This window comes from Equus asinus, chromosome X, assembly GCF_041296235.1.
Source record: "Equus asinus isolate D_3611 breed Donkey chromosome X, EquAss-T2T_v2, whole genome shotgun sequence".
In the NCBI taxonomy this organism is placed as follows: Eukaryota; Metazoa; Chordata; class Mammalia; order Perissodactyla; family Equidae; genus Equus; species Equus asinus.
The window spans coordinates 124,102,111-124,125,871 of NC_091820.1; the positions used below are offsets into that span (position 1 = coordinate 124,102,111).

General features: G+C 47.8%; 1 protein-coding gene and 1 pseudogene across 1 annotated transcript; one reads left to right on the forward strand and one right to left on the reverse strand.

Annotated features, from left to right (window-relative positions):
• Positions 1-3,781: 3,781 nt before the first annotated feature.
• SMIM10L2A (small integral membrane protein 10 like 2A) lies at positions 3,782-7,573 on the forward strand. The gene is made up of 3 exons (XM_044764014.2): positions 3,782-4,520; positions 5,437-5,600; positions 6,228-7,573. Exon 1 carries the CDS (start codon positions 3,979-3,981, stop codon positions 4,213-4,215), a length of 237 nt encoding a protein of 78 aa, XP_044619949.1. The 5' UTR covers positions 3,782-3,978; the 3' UTR covers positions 4,216-4,520; positions 5,437-5,600; positions 6,228-7,573.
• A 14,831-nt stretch (positions 7,574-22,404) lies between these two features.
• On the reverse strand, positions 22,405-23,320 carry LOC106837055 (myosin regulatory light chain 12B-like; annotated as a pseudogene).
• Positions 23,321-23,761: the final 441 nt, after the last annotated feature.

Sequence of the window (23,761 nt, forward strand, 5' to 3'; positions counted from 1 at the left end):
ATGTGAGCTCAGGGCTAATCTTCCTCAGTGAAAAGAGGAGGATTGGCAGCAGTTAGCTCAGGGCTAATCTTCCTCAAAAAAAAAAAAAAGATTTTCATCATCGTTAGCTATTAGGGAAACACAAAATAAAATTACAATGAGCTATCACGATACACCTATCAGAATGGCTAAAATAAAAAATAGTAATAACACCAAATGCTGACAAAGATGCAGAAAAATTGGATATATTCATAAATTGCTGATGGGAACATAAAATGTTACAGCCACTCTGCAAAACAATTTGGAAGAGTCTTTCAAAACTAAACATGCATTTACCTTTCGACACAGCAATCACACTCTTGGGCATTTACCCCCAAGAAATGGAAATTTTTGTTCACACAGTAACCTGTAAACAAATATTCACAGCCTAATAGCCAAAACCTGGAAACAACCCTGATGTCTTTCTCGGGTGAATGGTTACAAAACTATGGTCCAATCATACCATACTACTCAGCAATAAAAAGAAAGAAACTATTGACACTCGACATTCCCAACAACTTGGATGACTCTCCAGAGAATGATGCTGAGTGAAAAATGTCAATCCCAAAAGGTTCCATACTATATAATTTCATTTGTATAACATTCTTGAAAAGACAAAATTATAGAAACAGACAACAGATTAGTGGTTGCCAGGCATTAAGGAGGGAGAACCAGATGAAAGTGAGTGTGGTCAAAAAGGGGCAACATGAGGGATCTTTTTGGTGATGGAACTATTCTGTATCTTTTTTAAAAATTTTATTTTTATTTATTTTTTGAGGAAGATTAGCCCTGAGCTAACTGCTACCAATCCTCCACTTTTCGCTGAGGAAGACTGGCCCTGAGCTAACATCTGTGCCCATCTTTCTCTACTTTATATGTGGGACGCCTGCCACAGCATAGTGTGCCGAGCGGTGCCATGTCCACACCCGGGATCCAGGCCAGCGAACCCTGGGCCGTGGAAGCGGAATGTGCGCACTTAACCGCTGCACCACCGGGCCAGCCCCACTATTCTGTATCTTGACTGTGGTAGAGGATGCATGAACCTACACATATGATAAAATTGCATGGAACTAATACACACACACACAAGATCAAATAAATTGGGGAAATCTGAACAAGATAGATGGATTGCATCGATATCCTGATTTTAAGACCATACTATAGTTTTTTTAAATTTAAAAATTTTTTTTTATTATTTTTTATTTTTTCCTTTTTCTTCCCAAAGCCCCCCGGTACATAGTTGTATATTCCTCATTGTGGGTCCTTCTTGTTGCGGCATGTGGGATGCCACCCTGCAGCGGAGTGCGCGAACTTAACCACTCGGCCACGGGGCCAGCTCCCTACTATAGTTTTGAAAGATGCTACGCCTGTGGGAAACTGAGTAAAAGGTATATGGGGTTGCTCTGTATTTTTTCTTACAACTGCATGTAAATCTCAAAATAAAAAAGTTTAATTAAAAAATCAATTGCAGTTCTGTATACTAACAATGAACATGTAGAAACCAAAATTAAACACACTTACAGCCACTCCAAAGAAAATGAAATAGATATAACCAACAAAATATGTACAGGGTCACTGACTGAGTACAAAGAAGTAGCCCAAAGGAGTTCTTTTGTGGTGATGAAATATTTTTGTGCTTGATTGTAGTTGTGGTTACACAAACCCTGACATGGAATAAAATTGCTAGAGCTATACATGTGCACACACACAAATTAATGCAGGTTACAAAAATGCTGGCAGCTGAATTAGGCCTGTAGTCTAGTTAATGGTAATGTTCCAATTTCAATTTCCTGGTTTTGATATTATGCTGCATCTATAGAAAATATCACCATTGGGGAAGCTGGGTGAAAGGCACAAGGTCTTTTTTGTACTATTTTCGCAACTTCCTGTGAGTCTATAATTATTTCAAAATAAAATGTTAAAAATAAATGAGATGAGGACAAGGAGAAGTTTCAGAAATGAGTGGAGGAAAAAGGCTCTGGGAATGAATGAGGCTGGATCCAGACTGGAACAAAGGGCTCCTATGTGGTTTAGGTCTCTATTTCTGTGGCCCCTTCTTTTTCAAATAATTAATTTTTTCATTGTATTATACAAGTAATACTTATAGATATACATATACATAGAGAGTAAGAAGTATGTCTTCCTTCCTACTGCCTTCACCAGAAGTAAAGTGTGGAGTAGTTTGACATATCTGCGCTGGCATTTTTTCATGCATTCATACCCACGCATGGTTATGTTGATAAAATCATGATGCCACACAATAATCCAGTGTCTCTGAAACTCGCTTTTTTCCTTGACCATGTAGGAATGACCATTGCTCAATCCGTGTATATGAAGCTGCTGGGTTCCTTAAATAGTTATACAGAAGCCACAGAGATGTTCAGGTGTGACAGTGAACAGGCATTTTGAGAGGGTCTTAATACTCAGCCCAGCCTTCCCTGTGAAAACTGGGATGAGTTCGTGGTAAATCTACTTCTTGCAGACAGCTTTTAAAACTCATGACTATGAGGAAGCGTGAGCATTTCAACAGTCTTGAAAACATGGTGGAGTTTCGGTTAGATTTGGCTTAGACTAACAAATTTAGATGCAACAGTGAAAAGGCCTTTATGCCCAGGAGCAAGAAAAAGGCTATGAACCAGAGCAAATGAGACCCTGAGAAGCTCCTGTGCAGCTCGCAGGGCAAACAATGGATGAAGAGGAGTGTTTAGAAATCACTAGGGGGGAGCAAGGAGTTCAGGACAGGCCACTCCAAAGTATGCCACCTTAGATATTTTGATTATTTTGAGCTGAAGCCACTTGAAAAACAGCAAATGCAGGGAGAGGCTTTCTCTGAAATCCCCTTATCTGCCTAAAGACAGATCCTCCAGAAGGAACTTGACCGGCCTAAGTCCCTTCCTTGGAAGTTTCATCAGCCGGGGAAGATAGCCTCTTACTAGAGGAGAGGGGCCTATTAGTGCACACCACCCCAGGCAAACTGGCACAAATCACCGCGCCTTCCATCTGCTCTTCTAAGGACCCGTTCATCTTTTCTGAAAATCATTCTCTCCCCGAAATTGCCTACATCTTCCTTCCTCCTCCCCTTTTAAGATTACAGTATATAAGCTTGCAAATCTCACTGCCTTTCTGAGTGTTCACTGTTTTTTCCCTGTGATGCTCCTGTGCACGTAATATTAAGAATTAATGAATGTGTATCCTTTTTCTCCTGTTAATCTGCCTGTAGTGGGTTTATTGCACAGACCGAAGAGGGGTACTGAACCTAGGAGAGTAGAGGGAAAGTGTTTCAACCCCTACAGGTGAAAGGAAGGACAATGGGGCAATTCACGAATAAAGAAATACACATGAGCAGCAAACACACCAGAAAGGAAAAAACGCTCGTGTGGGTTTGCTGACGCTCCACAGAGTTACCAGAGAAATGAATGCGAATTAGAGAAAGCTACAACGGGTTGGCTGGCCGGGTTTTCTGCGGAGACGCGGGGGAATGGTGTGAACGGCGGAGCGCGCTGTACAGAATCAGCATGGCGGTGCAGACCCCCGGCCCTCCACTCTGCCCTAGAGCGTTCCGCTAGAGCGATCTCTGCGGGTCACCGACTTCCAAGCCGCTCAGGCCCTGGGCTCCGCTCGCAGGAGCCCGGGAGGGGACGGCCTCATGGGTGGGGCTTGCCGTGGGCGTGGCCGTGGGCGGGGCTGTGTCGGCGGCGGCTCTGCGGCCCCCGGCAAGGGGCGGGGCTCCGCTGGGGGCGGGGCTCCGCCGGCGGCCTCCACTTAGGGAGCCGGCGAGGGGGCGGAGCCGTCCCTGGGCCGCGGAGGAGGGGTGGCGGCTGCGGCGCTGGCTGTGGCCCGAGCCCAGCCGGGGAGCTGGAGGCTGAGGGCTGGCCGGGGCGGGTCGCTCTAGACCTCGCGTCCACCTGCCCGCCCGCTCGCGCTCCGGCCGGTCGGCGGGGCCTGCCCGGGCCCGGGCCCATGGCGGCGTCGGTGGCTCTGACCGCGGCGGCGGCGGCGGCGGCCCTGTCGGGCCTGGCGGTGCGGCTGTCGCGCTCGGTGGCGGCCCGAGGCTCCTATGGCGCCTTCTGCAAGGGGCTCACGCGCACGCTGCTCACCTTCTTCGACCTGGCCTGGCGGCTGCGCATGAACTTCCCCTACTTCTACGTCGTGGCCTCCGTGATGCTCAACGTCCGCCTGCAGGTGCGGATCGAGTGAGCGCCCGCGGCCACAGCGGCCCGGCCCGACCCCCTACCGCCACCGACCCCCTGCGCCAGACCCCGACCCCTAGCCACCGACCCCCTGCGCCAGACCCGAGCTCCAGCCTGGGCCGTCACCAGCCCACACGCGTCGCGGCCGATGACAGATTGCACAGAAACTCGCAAGAGGGGCCCTTTCGGTCGGGCTCGAGAAAATTATTTGAGTGCAGCCAACCTGTTGCCTCACATTGGCCGAGGGGGGAGGGGACCAGAAAGAAGCAATTCTGCAGCAGGAGCTCGACTCAGCTGGCCCTGACCACCAAGGTAGGTGACCAGAGGTTGGACTGGCGGGCTGGAGGGAGGCGGTTGCCATGACATCTAGATGTCCAAGTCCCTTGGGGGTTTGGGGGAAGGGACCCCAGGAAGCCCTCCCGCAAAGCTGCGGAGCCGAGCAGGGGCAAGGCAGGGCAGACGCAGGCTCTCTGGATCCCCGTGTCATGATGGCAAGATGGGGGGAGGGGCGGCGGCAGCCTAGGCAGCTCACATCTGCATCTCGGAGGGTCAGCCCATCACCGACAGAGACCGGGGCGTCCCCTCCAGTCCACAGCCCAGTCCCCACCCCCCTGGGCCCGGAGCAGACCCTAGAGGAGAAAAGATGCTGCCACCCTTCTCCTCCACCCCCTGGGGTAGACCACCTGGAAGGATGGTTGTATTCTTGGCCACACATTCCCCAGGTCTGTCCCCTTCTGGGTCCTCAGGCCCCTGGGGCTCTCTGCAGCTCCTGGTACAGCCCTTTGCAGACTGCCTCCTGCCCTGTCTTTGGGGCCAGGGACCGCTCTCTGCCTGCTCCTGCTGTCCCGGTTGCTCCCCTCCGCCCTCTCTGAGGACCTCCCCCAAAGCCCTGCGTTTGCAGACAGGGAAGAGTGGGAAAGACTCTTCCTCTCTCGCCCTCCCCCTAGGGTCTTGCTGTTCCACCATCTCAGCCATGCTCCCTCCAGCCCTCCCGGGGCCCTCCCGGTGCCACAGAATGCCCTCCGCCAGCCCTGGACGGCCTCCAGCAGCCCACCGTGTACCCAGAGGATCTGGGGAAATGGGAATCTCCTTGAGCAGAGGGCAGCTCTCCGGCTGGGTGGGGAGAGCAGAGGGAGAAGGGGCTTGTAGAGGAATCAACAGTTGGGGAAACAGGGACCTCTCGGGGTGGCGAGCAACTCTCAAGTCTCCCTCTCTTTCTATCTTTCAGGAACTGCTGTGTGTAGGTGGTGACCCGCCCCTTCTCTGGCCTTGTCAAGAGAGTCAAATTGCTGCCCAGGGGCGCCCCTGGCCCTAGAGCTGCCTGGGGAGCAGCTGAGGGAAGGGCCTGATGGAGGAGGAGAGGAAGGGCCTTCCAGGCAGAGGCCCTGAAGGGTGAGGTAGCCCAGTGGTCAGGTTCCGGCATGCGGAAGGACAGACCCTGTCATCTGGGCCCTAAGATCTCCCAGCAATACCATGAAGGGGTTCTGTTCTCCCCTATGGATTGGAGAAACTGGGGCTCTGTGGGAGATAGGGATTGTCCCTTGTCACACAGATAAGAAGTGGTGGAGCTGAATCTGCCCTTAGGCCTGCACTCCCCCAGCTGACCCTCAGGCTTCTCCAAGACCTGGCACAGTGGGATGTGGGAGGGGAGCACAAGGCTCCCAGGGGACCTAGGGGGAGAGAGGTCCAGGGTGGGGAAGGTGTGGAACCAGCTTTCATTGGAGCCGTATGAGAGGTCAGAGGGAAAACCAGGAGGCCAGTCTGAGCTGAGAAGGGCGCAAGAGAGATGAATCCCAGCACCCCCCCCCGCCCCCCACAGGGAGCCCAGGTCCTCACCCACAGAGCCTGGCCTCCCCAATCCCCACCCCCACCTCAGGCTTGACCAAGGGCTCCACAGCAGTTGGGTGGCACAAGCCTCTGAGTTTGGGTGGAGGGGTGGGGTGGGACATGATGTAACCAGGAGGGTGAAGGGCTAACCCTGGGGTGGGATGGGACATGACCCCATCTCTCTGTCCCCAGTTTCAGCCCAGGATCACACAGGAGAATCTCCTCTGGATGGGCTTGGATTGGTCCTAGAGGCCCTGGGTGTGCTGCTGACTGGCATACCAGGATGGCCAGGGGCAGCCCAGAGGGGCGCCAGGAGAGACCCTGGCCCTCACCACCCACCCCGCTCCCACAGCTGCTCTGACACTGGTTGCTCCAGGCCCATGTACTCAGAGTCCCTGGGACTGAAAACCGCAGCAGCCTGTTCAAGCCCAGAGACAGTGGCCCACTCCCACACCATGTGCCCTCTTCAGCTGCCCAGCAGGAGCCTGAGTCCTGGGTGAAGATCTCCGCCTCTCATCCCAGGGACTGAGGCTGGACCAGAGCCACCATGTGGCCCCCGCAGTTTCCCACAGACGGGGCCTGATGGCTTCCTTCCTTGTGCCAAGTCTCCTGGGAGCCCCCGTCCCAGTGGTCCCCTTCCACCCCAACTCTGTCCACCCAGGACCACTTCTGGGAGCCTGCCAGCCTGCTGACTCCATCCGTCGATCTCCGGGGCAGCCTCTGAGAGATGAGAGCAACACGGGGCTGCATGAGAGGAGAGGAGGACGAGGGGCCTCCTTGGGGCTGACACACAGATGTGCCCCTTTCAAGCCCAGGTGTCACCCTCTGGGTGACTCCAGCATCTTTCTGAGCCAGCCAGGCGGGGAGGAGGAAGGCCTGAGAATGGCATGAGGGAGGCTCTTCACTGAACGTGTGTGCGAGTGTGAGTGTGTGTGCGTGTGTGGTGGGGTGGGGTGCTGCTGTGGGGCAGGATGAGCGCACTGGGTGCCTGGCCCTCCCTGGGCAAGCGGCTCAGCTCGACCTGCCTGGGGCCTAGGAGGCCACTTCCCCACAGACAGGGCACAGCCTCAGGGTCCCTGGCTCAGAGACCTCCTCTCCTCAGAGAGCCCCACCCCACACAGAGGGGCGCAGCAAGTCCAGATGGCTCTGGCTCTGGCTGGCTGGGCTCAGAGGGGTTGGCGGTGGGTGGGTCCTCAGCCTGAGTTCCTGCCCCTGCTTTCCTTACCGTCTGGCCTTGAGTAGTTAGCACGCTTCTGCTCTCCCCCCTTCCCTCCTCCCCTGGGCCCTGGCTGCTCGACGGGCTCTCAGTGCACTTTATTTATTTGCAGCCTGCTTTTCAGGTAGCAGAGCTTCTACAAAATCAAAGACCGACCTGAGTAAGACGACTTTCACTTTTCTGTGTGTGAACTCTGTACTGGCAGCACAATCTGGTCAGAGATAATGGTCTTGTTCCTGGTGTTGTCACATCTTGTTGTCTAAGTAAAAAATAATAAGTCCTTGAGTTCAATAAAATACAATAAAACTGGAGGCCTCCTGTTTCTGGTGTGATGCGGTAGCTTGTAGCTTTGGAGGAGAGAGGGGCGGGTGGTGAGGTCACCCTGCTGATGGCCAGGAGCTACGGAGGGGAGCACCCTCAGAGGGCTGTAGGGGGGTCGGGCTGTGGCGGGGATGTCGGGCCTGTTCAGAGGATGCTCGGAGGCCCGACTTGACCTGGACCACTGTCCCCGTGAGGAGAAGTCAGCAGCATAGGCCTGGCCTGAGAGGTGACAGTTTGTCCCATACAGAACGTTCGTTTGAATAACCTAATACCTAAGTCTTCATTGTAGAGCCTGGTGTTAGAAAGCACTTACTTCAGTTCAACCCCCAGGGTGGGCTGGGGGAGGTGAGGTGAAATAGACTGCAGATGGTTTTGTGTCACCTGGAGGCCCCCCAGCGGCAGCAGATGGCAAGGTCCCCTGCCTCCCTGCTGGCTAGGAGGATGCGGAGTTTTGGAGAGGATAAACCACCAGGACCAGAAACCTGCTTCCCTTCCCCCATTCTAGACCCAACCTGCCTCTTCAGAGCCCCCCTCAGGGCCTCCCCAGAGAAGCCGGGCCAGGGGCGCTGAGGCTGCTGCAGGGTAAGGGTGGGCAGGCGGGCAGAGGGCTGGATGAGGGAGGCCGGGGCGGAGCGCAGCATCTGCAACCGAGGAAGGAAGGCTCACAGGCCCCAGGAGGGAGGTGGCCTGAGGACACGGGGTTATGGCCACTGAGGAGCACAGCCTGGGGCAAGGCACCCTGACAAGAGGGACCCTTCCAATATCTGCCACCTGTCAACCAATTATGAGGTAGACTCTGATAGACTTAACATGAGAGACTCCATCTTTCTTCTATTCCCACACCATAGGAGGGATGGACCCCAGTCCCTGCCAGTGCCCTGAGCCTCACTCTCCTTTGTCCAGATGATCCTGTTCAGTCCTTGATGGTCCCGCACCCACTCCAGGGTTCATGTAGGCTGGCACAACCAAGTCAGGACAGGATCAGACCAGAGCTCGGGGTCCAAGGCCCGCTGAGGAGGGAGGACCACCCTTTCCTGCTATGGAAGAAGGCAGGCAGGGTCGTCCTGCTCTGGGTAAGAGTGGAGCCCTGAGCCTAGCCCTTCCACTGAGCACGGCATGGCCCCAGGCCAGCCTTGCACACTCATGCATTTTCAGCAAGGAGCCTTCAGGGTGGTTGTGGGCATTCAGTATGATGATCCCTATCCAATGTTTGTCCTCATGTCTCACCTGGAGCAGCCTTGTCACTATGAGGAGAAGAAACCAAGTAAAGGGAACCGACATGTGATAAGAGCCCACCCAGTGCCAGGCACATGCTGGGTGCTTTGCTTCTGCAATCTCATCATAGTCACCACAGCTGCCTGTTGGAAGAGGTCATCAAGAGGACATGACTGCTGGTTGACCCACAAGCTGGACCTGGGCAATCAGAGGCTCCTCAGCCCCTCCCCTGTCCTTGAAATGGATCTTCCACCCACCGTTCCCATAGTCGGAGCTGTTTCAAGGACACAGCCAGGAGAGAGTAAGGTGCTGTTGAGAACATGTGACAAACTCCATTTAACCTCTATATAAACTTTCAAGATTCTGGGGGACGGGGGCAGGGGCAGAGATCTACTCATCTTTCGGCCTCCCAAGACAAGCTTCATATGTAAGTTCCCTTGCTCATTATACCTGCCACCTACCAATCTGGAGTGGTCTGCCTCTATCTTCAGTTCTCCTTGCCCTCTGTGTACGGGGGCCAGTTTGTGAACCAACACCACCCAACCATTATTCCCATTTTACAGAGAAACTGAGGATTGGGCCCCAGTCTTAACTAGAACGCCAAGCAGAAGCTTTTTTCCTGAGGGCCCAGTGCCCTCTGGAGGGTCAGGGAATTGGGCTGGAGGAGTGGGGGAATGGCACAGGCTGAAGATGACCCTGTCCTTTCTAGGTAGGGGCCAGGAGACAGATAAGAAATCCAGGGCTTGGGGGTCAGAACTGGGGGCCTTCTCAGTATGGAGCTCCCCAATGGCAGCAGCTAGGGCCACGCTGAGATGGGCCCACCTGTCTTCTCCCCTACCTCCCACCTCTGGAGATTGACTGGGATCTAAGCAACTGAGTCAGGAGAGGGCAAAACAGCAGCCGAGTTGGCAATTCCTGGAGCACTAGAGCCCATACAGTAGAACACGAGAAATAGAAACAGTGCACAGAATCCCAGCCCACCCTACCCCTAAGGGAAACTGCTAAATTTGGGGTGAATTTTCACTTTGTGTGTATGTCTTTTATATATGCAACATTAGGAACATATGACTTTGAAACCTACTCCCCCCTTCACGTGTATCTTAGCATGTGATTAATTTTTTTTCTGCATCTAAAGCTGCACAGTATCTCTTGTATGAAGGTTTCATCATGTGTTTCCCAATGCCTCGCGGTTGTTTTCCTTTATTGTTGTTTGTGGGGTTGGGTTTTGGTTGTTGTGAGGATTTGGTTTGCTTTTTGTTGTTTTTGTTCACGATGCAGTGACAGATGCCATTGTGGATAAATGCTGTGGCGTATGATCAATTTCTTAACATATATTCCTAGAAGAGGGCCAAAGGATATGCAAGCTTTAGCGCTTTTGACACCCTCCAGAGTCGTGGTGCCAAGTTACTCACTCCACTCAGGAATGAGAGTGTTTTGAGACAAGGGTGGCAATTCTGGGTAACAACAGATGTTTCAAAATTTGTTACTGCCTTTCATTGCCTCAAGCTGAGTGTATTTCTCTCTCCTCAAGATCAGTGTAATCTTTCATTTAACCCATTATTTCCCTAAAACTCTTGCTTCCCCAATATCCCCAGTTTATAGTCAGAGTTAAATCCAGTCTCCAAGTGTCTTGGGATAAGGACCCAGATCCTTTCCTTCTTCTCCTCCCCTTTACATGGACCGAAGTCTTGTTCTTAAATCTCAATTGGATAAGCCAAATAATTTACTTTGATAGTAGTTTGCATGCCTTTGAATACATATCAAGATTAAATTTTTTCATATGCCCATTGGCCATTTGTATTTCTCTTTTCAACTACAGGGAGTAATTTTTTTATTGAGATACAATTGACATATAAATTGTGTAAGTTTAAGGTGTACAACATGTTGGTTTGATACATTTATATATTGCAATATGATTACCACTGTAGTGTTAGCTAACACCTCCACCACATCACATAATTATCATTTCTTTTTTGTGGTGAGAACATTTAAGACCTAGTCTATTAGCAACTTTGGAGTCTATGATACAATGTTTTTGACTATAATCACTATGCTGTGCATTACATCTCCAGAACTTATTTATCTACTACTTGCAAGTTTACACCCTTAAACAACATCTCCCCAGGTCCCCCCACCCAGCAGCCCCTGGTAACCAGCATTCTACTCTTTGTTTTTACAAAATTGGCTTTTTTAGATTCCATATGTCATATCATACAGTATTTGTCTTTCTCTGTTTTTCTTATCTCACTTAGCATAATGCCCTCAAGGTCCATCCATGTTGTCACAAATGGAAGAACTTCCTTCTTTCTCATGATTGAATAATATTCCATTGTGTGTGTATATGTATGTGTGTGAGTGTGTTTGTGTATATATACATACACACATATATATATATTGCATCTTCTTTATCCATTTGTCCATTGATGGACACATAGGTTGTTTCCATATCTTGGCTATTGTGAATAATGCTGCAAGGAACATAGGAATGCAGACGTCTTTTCAATATCCTGTTTTCATTTCCTTCAGATATATACCCAGAAGTGAGATTGCTGGATCATATGTAGTTCTATTTTTAGAACCTAGGACCTAGGGGCAGGGGAGTGGGCCTGGTTCTGAGGCCAGCTTGCTCTGTGGTCTGCTGTGAAGTCGGGTGCTCACTTGACACTCCTCCCATGGGTGAGGTTTCTCTCTCTGTGCTGGGCTGATAGGGCTTGGGGGAGCGGGGAGGGGGCCACGTAAATCTATCTTTCCTACTCTCCTCAATGCATCTTTTCTTATTTCTGTGCTTCACCCACGTGTTGTAATCCCTCACCTGGAATCCTTCGCTCTTATGAAGATATTTTCGTGTGCAGGGGGAACACACACTAGAAATCCCCATGTCACCATTTTGCTGATGTCACTCCCTCTTCTCCATTATTGATATGTTTCCAAAAGTCTTGGCCGCCTCTCCGCACTTCCATGTCAGCTCCATGAGGGCAAGGATTCCTTTTGTTGTTCTCTGCTGTGCCCCCAGCACCCAGAACAGTGCCTGGCACGTAGTGGGTGTTCATAATACTGGGGGAATAAACTGAGTAAGAGAAGGGTAAGGTCTTGGGCAAGTCCAGGCAACCTAGGGAGAAGATCCGGTTTCGAGGCAAATCAGACCAAACCAGAAGATTTCACTTTTGCACTTGCCTCTTTCTCAATAGTATTCGTCCTTACTCATGACAACGTTACGGCTGGCTATAAACACAAGACCTACAGCTCAGAAGGCATGAGATCCAGTCCCAACTCAGCTTTTTCCTGGCTTCATGATCTGTCTGCAGGGCTCTGGCTATGACAAAAACTTAAAAATAAATCAGCCAATAACCTGGGTTTTCTGTAATCTCAGTAACTCAACCTCCCTGGTGAAGATGAGCTGCACCACACAGTAAAATGGTATTGTTTCAAACATAAAAGCTAATTTGGAAAGAAATATTTGATTAATGTTTAGACAAACATTTCTGTAAACTTAAAATGACATTGCTCTAGATGACATATGTCATTAACTGTATTTTTTATTAAGATTTAATGGATGGGGAAATTCTCATCTATATCATTTTGTTCAGCCCTCAATTAGTCCTGCGTATCTATTTTTTCCCCTTTGGTCAGGGAATGTCAGTTGATGTTACCTTTTCGACTGTGAAGCATGTTCTTTACACCATCAAAACAACGTGTACCTTTGGTGTAGTTTCAACAGTAAAATTACACTTCTCACCAGTTGCGTACACAGTACCTCCTCAAACATCCCGAGCAGGTGAGGAACGAAATGTTCTTTCCACGTAATTGGCAGTTAACTGGGGCAACGCTCTCACAGGAAACTGCCCCGGGAGGAGCTGAGAGAACGTTCCACTCCCCGATAACTGATCCGAGTCCTTGCTTATGCATGTTTAGAACTAACGGCCTTTACCAACCCCGAGACCTCACTTTGCAGCCAGCCCAGCAGCCCTGGGGTCAGCTCACTTGGGAGGATGCTCCTGGAGAACTAAAGTCCAGCTATCTGAAGTGGCAGTTACAACAGAGTGGTGAATGCAAGCCAGCTCTGTGACAGGGTTCCAGAGGCAAGGAGATCCCCCTGCTCTCCCCAAGCCTTCCTTCCTTGGAGGACAGGGCCCTCCTTCCTTCCTTCCTTGTTGTCTAAACACCCAAGGGTAGAATGGTGGCTGCGAGCCTGCCCCCAAAAGGTGCGAAGGCAGCCCGATGGCAGCCAGGGCCTGTGAGAGGAGTGAGTGAGGGTCTGGTGGGAAGGCTGCCCGAGGGTTAGAGTGCATGCAGCAGGACTGTGCACAGTAGCAAATGTGCGAGGAGGCCCGGAGGCAGGGGTCTCCACCTCTGCAGGAGCTAGAAACACGGAAAGGTGGAAAGAGAGCGAAACCTGTGTTATCCCTCTGCTCTTGGACTGATACCAGAGGTACCGATGCAATCTCAGGGTTTTCAATGGATATAGAAATAAGATCTTGGTTTCTAAACACGAATATCTCCAGGAAACAGGGCCACAGAACCTTGGAGAAATGGCTGAAGAAATGACATTTTTAATTCCCGACAAAACAAACCAAAGAACCACACATGAAACATCTATTAGTAAGATGGACAGTCCAACCTGTACGCGTCTAACGACAGCAGTGAAACGAATAAATCACAGCCTATTAGGAATCCAAATAGTAATAGAAGGAACCACAATGTCGATGAGAGACTTCAGTTAATACATGAGCCCTTCTGTTAATACAGCCACCACAATGATGACGACGGGGACAGCAGGGTCAGCGCGTCATCCCCTGATTAGGTTCCAGGTACTTGAATGCAGCTTCATTTGTTAAGAACCATCCCAGGCACCACAGCAGATGTGGGAAATGCAGGGGAGGGGAAGTGTCCTCACGCACTTCTCTGCCACCACCATCCCACCTTTGGACCGATTGGGGACTTTGGCGCTCGGGTGGGTGCAGGCCCAGCTCTCGGGGATCAGGGACACGCCCCCCCCCATGCACATAAGATGGAGCCACGCCCTACCACCCGGGCAGGGGTGGGGGAGCCCCCTGGGGAGGGTCCTTGTGTAGGGGACAAGGGGACTGAGAGGGTACCTGGTGGGACCCCAGGCTGCCTCGGGCACTCCTCCTCCGCAGAGTCCACCCTCCTCTGGAAGAAGGTCACAGCCCTGGGCAGAAGCCTAACCATGGTCCTGATGTCCCCAAGGCCTGGGCACACACCACAGAGACGAAGCACAAGGCCTGCCTTTGTGGCAGCTGCTGCCTCACAGATGCCCTCTAGCCACAGTGGCCTTTTAAGAGCTCGTGCCTCCTGCTTCCATTCCTCAGTCTCTGTGCTCCTGCCCCAAGGGACACTGCTGTCACCATAGGAGTTGGCACGTGCCCTACCTCGGTGCCTTTGAGCACGTGTCATGCGGGGCCCAGCCCCACTGCCATCCAGCCAATAGGCGTGGAGTGGGTGGGCTCTTGCGGCCAGTAAGAGGTGGTGGGTGGGGACATTCTGGCTCCTCTCTTCACTGGTGAGGGCACAAATATGGTGGCCATAGGGAAATGGGCTGGGGTTTGGGCCTCAGGGGTAGAGGGGCTCCTCTGTGGGGTCCCTGGGAGCATAGGAGCCTGGCATGGAAGGTATGGCTTTTTGAGCAGGGCTGCAGTCTTAGAAGAGGCTGGTGGCTCCACATCCCCCTACACTGGGAGTCTTTTTCTTCTGCCTCATAGACAACATCCTCTGTGAATGGGAATTAAGGAGACCAGGGAAGACCTGGTCCAAACATCCTAGAGATATATACCATGAGCAAGTGGGATTTATCCCAGGAATGCAAAGTTGGTTTAACATCTGAAAATCAACTAATGTTATACTCTATATTAATAGAACAAGGAGGGGGAAACATGCCCACTGCAGTAGATGCAGAAAACAGATTTGACAAAATCCAACGGCCATTCGTGATAAAAAAAAACTTTCAACAAATTTGGAATAGAAGGGAACTTCCTCAACTTAATAAAGTGTCTACATAAACTCACAGCGTGCATCATACTTACTGGTGAAAGAGTGAATGTTTGCCCTAATATTGAGGACAATGCAGAATGTCCACTTTTGCCATTTCTATGAAACATTGTACGGGAGGTTCTAGCCAGTGGAATAAGCTCCCCACCAACACCAAAACAAAACCCTACTGATTGGAAAGGAAGAAATAAAACTGTTTTTGCTCACAGATGATCGTATATGGAGAAAATCCCAAGACATGCACACACACAAAAAAGCTACAAGACCTGTAAACAAATTTAGCAAGGTCACAGGACACAAGATCAATATTACAATATCAATTGTATTTCTATATACTAGCAACAAAAATTCCAAAAATGAAATTAAGAAAATAATTTGATTCACAAAAGCCTTAAAAAGAATAAAAGACTTAGGGAGAAGTCAGATAAAATATGTGTGAGACTTGCATACTAAAAATCATAAAACATTGCTGGGAACATTTAAAGAAGCTCTAAATGAAGAGACATTTCATGGATTGGTAGACTCAATATTGTCAAGATGGCAGTCTTCCCCAAATTTATCCGTAGATTGAACACAATGTCTATCAAAATCTCAGCGGACTTTCCTGTAGAAATCGATGAGCTGATCCTAAAATGTATGTGGAAATGTATATTAACTTAAACAGCCCTACACTTTGAAAGAGAAGAACAAAGTTGAAGGACTTACCGCATCTATTTCAGAACTTCTTAGAGAGCCACAGTAATGAACACAGTGTGGCATTGGTGCAGAGATAGGTGCACGATCAAGGGAACAGACTGAGAGACTATAAACATAGCCTTACATTCGTGATCAATTGACCTTTTTATTGTGGCAAAACACATATAACATAAAATTTGCCATTTTAACCATTTTAAAGTAGGCAATTCAGTGGCATGAAGCACATTCACAATGTTGTGCAGCATCACCACTATCTAGTTCCAGAACATTTTCATCACCACAAAGGGAAACGTCATACCCATTAAGCAGTCAGTCCATGTTCTTTCCCCACCCCAGCCCCTGGCAACCACAAATATGCTTTCTGTCTCTGTGTATATGCCTATGCTGGATATTTCGTAAAAATGGGATCAAATGACATGTGACCTTTTATATCTGGCTTCTTTAACTTAGCATAACGTTTTGGAGGTTCATCCACATTGTTGTGTGTATCAGTACCTTGTTCCTTTTTATGGCTAAATGATATTCCATTTTATGGATAGAGCACATTTTGTTTATCCATTCATCTGGTGATGGACGTTTGTATTGTTTCCACCTTTGGGCCATCGTGAATAGTGCTACTGTGAACATTCATGTACAAGTTTTGTTTGAACACCTGATTTTAACGTTGGGGGTCCATATCTAGGATTAGAATTACTGGGTCACATGGTAGTTCTGTGTTTAACTCACTGAAGAACCACCACACTGTTTTACAGAGAGGCTGCACCATTTTACACCCCCACTAGTAACGGATGATGGTCCTAATTTTTCCACATCCTCTCCAACACTTGTTATTTTCCTTTTTTAAAATTATGGCTATCCTAGCGTGAAGTAGCATCTCATTGTAATGTTAATTTGCACTTCCCTAAAGACTAATGATGTCAAACATCTTTTCATTTGCTTGTTGGCCATTTGTATCTTTTTTGTAGAAATATGAACTTAGGGATAAATTCGACAAAAGATATGGAAGAACTGAAAACTACAAAAAATTAAAGAATACATCCACAAACCAATGGAGAAATATACCATGCTCACAGATTTGAAGACAATGTTGCTAGAGGTCAGCTCTCCCAACCTGATCTGTCGATTCAGCGCATTCCCAATAAAGTCACAGCAGGACTTTTTAAAGAAACCGAAAGGTGATTCCAACGTTTCCATAGAAATGCAAAAGGCTTGGGACAGCAAAACAATTTTGAAAAAGAACAAAGTTGCAGGACTTACACCACCTGGTTTTAAGACTCGCCATACAACAATAATGCAGGCAGTGTGGTATCGCATAAAGCAGAGATCAATGGAACAGAACAGAGAGTCCAGAACATTCTCACAACTATGTGGACAACTGACTTTTGACAGAAGCGTCAAGGCAATCCAACAGAGAAGGGATAATATTTTCAACAAATAGTGCTGGAAACATTGGGAAAGCATCTCTTTAAAAACGAAACCTGACCCTTACTTCACACCATATATGAAAATTAACTCAAAATCATGACATACATGTAAGAGACAAAACCGTAATACATGCCACCTTCGAGTTAGTGCAGTTCGAGGACGCTCTGCTGGGCGCGCTTAGCCCCGATGTGACATTTAATAAAAAGTCAGACCACATCACCCTGGGAGTCGCAGCCAAACGGGCTAAAGCCGAGGCTCTGCAGTTTCACACTGACGCTCACTGCCCTCACTCCCTTCCTGTGCCCCAAGATCTTTCTTCCCTTCCCCTTACCCAAACCTGCTTGCCAGGGTGACTGTCCCTCTCCCGGAAGGCCTTAGGACCACCACCCCACCCCACCACTTCCCCTCCCCTCCCACGCGCCGGGGCTCTCTGATGTAGGTCAAGGGAGCAGCCAGTAGATGGCGCTGCTCCACTAGCACAGGCCAGACTAGGGCTGGCGCAAGGAGCATTTCACGCTGCTTTGACACTATTAACTTTCCGTAAATGAATAAGCCGTGAAGATGAGATACGTAGGTTTTCAAAAGTTATACAAGGTGCAAGATCTTGAGCAAATAAGAACCTACGAACTGATTATGTGCTTCCGATTTCTCTGCAGGCCACAACAGTGATTCTCACACACAACCAGGAGCAAGGCTGCCCCGGAAGGCACCAGGGTCTTTTCAGAACACCATTAACACGGGGAGCTGGTCAGTCTCATCTTTAAACTAGGCGCAATGCGGTTCCAGCAGGCTCCAGAGGGGGAAACCAGCGGGGTTTGAACCCTGGCTTTCCGGTTATGAGTGGGGGGACACTGTCCAGGTCCCCTACACTCTCTGAGCTTCACTTTCTCTAGCTGCAAAATGATTAGTAATTCAAAATAACTAGTAATTCTCTGAGGAATCAGTGAAATAACGCAATCAGTCAATAAACGCTGAGCACGGTGCCTGGCAGGTGGAAGCGGTCAGCAAATGAGGGCTAGTCTTTACTAGCCATTAACCTTATTCGTAGTGAGTCCTACGAGCTGTTCAGTCTCAGGGACGGCAAAAGGCCGCGCTCTGTCAGTAGCAAGGGCGCAAACTGTGTCCTTAGATACAGCAGCTCCACCACCTTACAGGGGCTGTGGGAATACCACTCCGCCTCTCTGAGCCCAGCTTCGTGACTGTAAAAGCAGTATGTGCAGTGGCCGCCTCGCAGGATGTCATAGGGATCAGGGGCCGCTGTGTGAGTGCAAGTGCCTGGCATGTCGGAAGGGCCCAGAGGTGGTGGCTGGGGCAGCCACCTGCACAGCAATGGCACCACCACAACGCACTGGCCCGCAGAAACAACTCATTCCCTCCGCCTTGTCTGCACCTCGTTCATCTATTTCTCATGGGCTCGCTCTCAGCTACACGGAGGGGTAGCAGACATCAAATAGGAGAAAAAAGGAAACATAAAACAGAGGGAATTCTATCCATGCACAGTTTTCCAGCTTTGGAAAAGACAAAGCCACACTTCGACGGTTGTACTACTGCTTGAATCCGCAATGAGCCTCCCTGAAGCTCACAGTCTTCCTCTGCTGGCTCCCAGTTTTGCGAGAAACATCCTGAGACCTAGTGTGCCTGCACCCCTGGCCTCTGGCAGCCATGGGAGCAAGCCTCTTGCTGCTGTCTCTCCTCACCAGCCGCTCTGTGAGGACAATTGAAGGACAAGAGCTTGGCCACGTTCCTGCCCCTACTCCGTTCCTTCCTGTAACTTCGCCTTTTCCCCTGCCTGGGAGCAGGCCTTGTCATACTGTGTGCAGTTTCCTGTCCCTGCTTCCGGGGAACTCCTCAAACCTGGGCCACTTCATCGCCATGTGGGGGGTCAGCCCAGTGAGGCTCTGGAGCCAGACTCGTTTGTAGTGGGAAGAATTTTGAATCCCAGCATTCGAGAGACCAAAGAGAATCTTTATGTTTCTTTTGTTGTCGTTGCTTTTTGTTTGGTTTGGTTTGGTTTCATCGTCATCACTAATAATATTTATTGGAAACTGAAGAGGAGCAAGGCCCTGGCCTAGGCACCATATAGTACTGGATTCCACAAGGCTCCTTATAGCTGAACCAGAATGGCTCTGGGTCAGGTAAACATAAAGCATTCAAGAAACAACTAGGGGCGGGCCCATGGCCAAGCAGTTCGGTTCGCTGGCTCAGATCCTGGGCGCAGACCTACACACTGCTCATCAGGCCATGCTGTGGCAGCATCCCACATAGAGGAACTGGAATGACGTACAACTGGGATATATAACTATGTACTGGGGCTTTGGGGAGAAACAAAAGGAAGATTGGCAACAGATGTTAGCTCAGGGCCCATCTTCCTCACCAAAAAGCATACTTAAAAAAAAAGAACTAAGATTTCTCGTTTTTAATCTTGAAAGCTATTTTTTTCCTCCCAGTGTTTCAAATCTGGATTTGAGCTGAGCAATAGAATAAATGCAGTTAAAATTATGCCAGAAAGATGGTAACAAGGCGCAGTTGGAGGGGAAAAAATAGGTTGGACAAGGAGAGGCATTTTATAGCCATCTCCTTGACCATTTCCTGAGTCCAAGCTGCCTCCATGTCTTGCTTGGATGAAGGTGACAGCCTCCTAACCGGAAGCTTTCTTGTCTCTATTCTTGCCCCTCCATTCTATACACAGCAGCAAGGTCAAATCTTGAAAAACATAAATCCCACTTCTTCCCTGCCCAAAGCTCTGTGAGTTTACACTTAGACCCCGCCCCAAATCCCGTTCTTGTGTCGTTCTCCTGTGCTCTCCCAGTGATCCTGCCACGTGTGCTTTGGCTATCCCTTTTGAATGGAAAGCCTTGACCTGATTGCCTTGACCATCTCATGGGACCTCCCTCTTGTCATTCAGACCTCACCTTAGTGTGACATCTCAAAGAGGCCTTTCCTGACTACCCTCTGCCATGCTTGCTCAGTTCTTCATCACACGGCGCTTAGTTGACATCGCTCATTGTCTGTCTCTCACTGGAGAATTTGAGCCGCAGGAGGGCAGCATCCTTGCCTGTCCTGTCCCCCAGTTATCTCCAGCCCTTAGAACAATGGCTGCCACATGGCGGGTGACTGATAAATATTGGTTTAATGATCATCAAAATGATCCCACTATATTTTCCCCTTTCCTTAAACATACAGTGATTCTCCACCTGGTTTTGTGACGCTTCATGGTGGCTTTAAGCTCGTAAGTGGAAAAGGGAGCCAGGAGTGGACTCGCGTCCTTGAGAAACCTTGGATAAGTGCCTTGGTGTTTCTGAACTTCAGTTCCACTTAAGCCCTACTTCCTTTGTGGGCTGTGAGGATTAGCTAATAAATGTAAAAGCCCTTATGAACTGCAAAGCACTGTATGGACCACGAGAGTGGAATGCTCCGTCATTTTAAAGGTGAAGAAGAGGAAGCCCAGAAAAATTAAGTGATAGTGAGTAAACAGATTTGCCTACTGCCCCAAGCTATAAAGCACAAATATTAAATGATATTTAAATGCATTGATTTTAAGCAGATTAAATACCAAAACAACACTTTCAGGAGAGGGAAGAGGTGTTGAACAACTTGGAAGTTTTTTTAATGGATTTTTTTCCTTTTTTCACAAATTTTTTTCAGATTTCTCAAATTGCTTGGCCTTGAGGATTTTAAATGAACTCACAGCACCGTTGTCTGTTTTTCACTCCCTCCCTACAGTCCACACTACATGAACTGCCTTCAAACATCCAATAGTATTGCGTATAACTTGCTGTCCTATTTTTTTTTTGACCTGGGATAGAATTCTGAATAGAATTTCTGAAATTCTATTTAAATCATCAATTACCTCAACTTTTATCTTATTTTGCTTTATTTTTTTTGGTCTATGGCACTAACCGTTAAGTGATACTGCCTCTCTTCTGGAGCAAGGTCTACAATCTATGGTAGTATCCTTTATGTTCGAGATTGTAAATTGTCCTCCGTTGTCCATTCTTACCAGTGCTATTTTGTAGTTTTCGTCACATGCAGCCAGATTGACTCCTACTTGTTTTTTAAACTGAGATATAATCGACAGATAACATTGCATTAGTTTTAGGTGTACAGCATGAAGATTTGATGTACGTGTATATTGTGAAATGATGACCACAACAAGTCTAGGTAACATCCATCACCACACATACTTACAATTTGTGTGTGTGTGTTGAGGACTTTTAAGATCTACTCTTTTAGCAACTTTCAAATACACAATACGGTATTGTTAACTATAGTCACCATGCTGTACGTTACAGCCCCAGGATTTATTTATCTTATAACTAGAAATTTGGACCTTTTGACCACCTTCACCCATTTCACTCACCCCCTCACCCCCTCCCTCTGGCAACCACCAATCTGTTCTCTGTATCGATGAGTTTCTTTGTTTTTGTTTTAGATTCCACATATAAGTGAGATCACATGGTTTTTGACTTTCCCTGTCTGACTTATTTCATTGAGCATAATGCCCTTAAGGTCCAACTATGTTTTCGCAAATGGCAGCATGCTCTCCTTTTTTACAGCTGAATAATATTCCGTTGTTTACACCACATCTTCTTTATCTCTTCATCTGTTGACAGACACTTAGCTTGTTTCTATATCTTAGCTATTGTAAATAATGCTGCAACATCTTCTATTTTTTTTTTACCTGGGAAAGAATTTCCTGAAACTTTATTCAAATAATCAATTATCTCAATTATTTTAAACTTCAAAAATGACTACAGAGTTATGTTATAATGTAATGGAAATGTCTTGACTCTTTCAGGCATTTGGGGCTTTTCATAGAGACAGCACAGCAGTTCCAGCACTATAAGCTCTGGAGTTGGGTGTCCCAGGTTGGAATTCCAACTGGCACTTATTAATAGTGACTCTGATCAATTACTCAACTATGTGGAGCTCTGTTCCCCCGTTTGAAATACAAGGCTAATGGAAACCTGTCTCACAAGGTTACTGGGAGGATCCAATAAAAATTATGTATGTGCAGTGCTTCACACACAGTAAATGTTCAGTAACTATTCTTTTCTGCAGAATTTTGCCTCTTCTTAGAAGCTTAGATCAATAAGATGTTTAGTGTTTTCTCTGGTACATTCTATGTTTATAACTCAATAGTTTAAATCTCTGACTTATTAGAAGCCTGAAAAAGGGCATAACTAGCTTTTACTGCATAATGAAGTTAAAACATACTTAAAAGTTTTGAAGGACGCTGTCTCATATATGTGAAAAATCAATTTTACCATGAAATCTGAATTAATGAAGTTGAAAACCTGAAAAAAGGACTATCCCCAGCTACCACTGATTTGTCTAACTTGCCATTATATCCCATTTGAGTCAGAATAATCTTCATTTCAAAATATCATTTTCATTGTATAAAAATGTAAAAAATCCAGCAAGACCAGAAATACGGATACATTTTCCTGGGCTGTCACATTTGTTGATTTTTATTCACAATCTCTTTTTCAACATGATTTACAACCTCACCCCCATTTCCAGTCTCATTATACAAGTGCTAAGTAGCAGAAAGGTCTAGAATAAATACATCAGAAGAAAAGGTAAAGCTGTGAAACTAAATGACATTCAACTGGTTTATGAAGGTGGCGGTAGGTGGCTGGGAAGTAAAATACAGTAAGACACACTAATTGGAAGGTTTTAGCTAAAGTTCTTTCAATGATCTTTGTCTTTTGCTCCATGTTTAAGGATGTTCATGTACTCAATGTAATTGTAATTTCCCCTTTTGTCAATGGTCTCTGTACAGCTCATCTACTTCCTCATCTATAAATTGATCTCTCGTTGTTGTCAACCGCTTTCTCAGGTAATCTTCCTGAATGGTGCCTGTTGCTTCTTCATCAAAGCAAGCAAAAGCATTTCTTTTTAAGAAAAGAACAAAGGGAAACAATTTCTTCTTGTGCTGCAAACTCTTAAGATCTACTCTCTTAACACCTTTCCTACGTTTCATACAGCAGTATTAGCTACAGTCATCATGTTGTACATTACATCCCTAGTATTATTTATCTTATAACTGAAAGCTTGTACCTTTTGGCCACCTTGCAAAAGCATTTCTGATGACATCTTCTGAGTCTGCGCCATTTAACTTCTCACCAAACATCGTGAGGAGCACTGTGAAATTTATGGGTCCTGAGGCTTCATTGATCATGGCATTGAGGCATGCATCAGTTGGATGCTTCCCTAGAGAAAAAAGCATATCATGCAAATTTTTTTTGTTGATGAAACCATCTTTGTTCTGATCAATCATGTCGAAGGCCTCCTTGAATTCCTGAATCTGTGGCTGGTCCAACATGGCGAGCATGTTGGATGTTGCGTGTTGAGGGCACTTCTTGGTGGTCTTAGTCTTTGCCTTTTTGCTCAACATGGTGGCTATTTAATTCTGGGAATCTGTCCTTCAGAAGTTGCAGTCCATCTTGTCCAAACTCAGTCTCATTAAAGCACAAATGAGTATCGAGTCAACCATCATGGGAGTTGTATCATTCAACAGAGCCCAATGCCACACACTAGAACCAGGGCTGCCCTGTGCCCTAGTTTTTTAAGCTCCTATCACTTGGATATGAAACAAGATGGACAAAATGGTGGTACTTGTTGAAGCTGGGTAGTGGGTACATTCGAGTTCGTTATACTTTTCTTTCAAATTTGGTGTATGTTTGAAATTTTCCATAAGAAAAATAGGTTAAAACATCCCCTTCCCAAAAGGGCTGTGATCCAATGGTTTTCAACCTCTTCTAAAAAATAAACAAAAGGACTCCCTTTATTTTTCAAATAAAATCTTAGGTGGAACTCTAATATGTAAAGCAAGTCAAAGGCA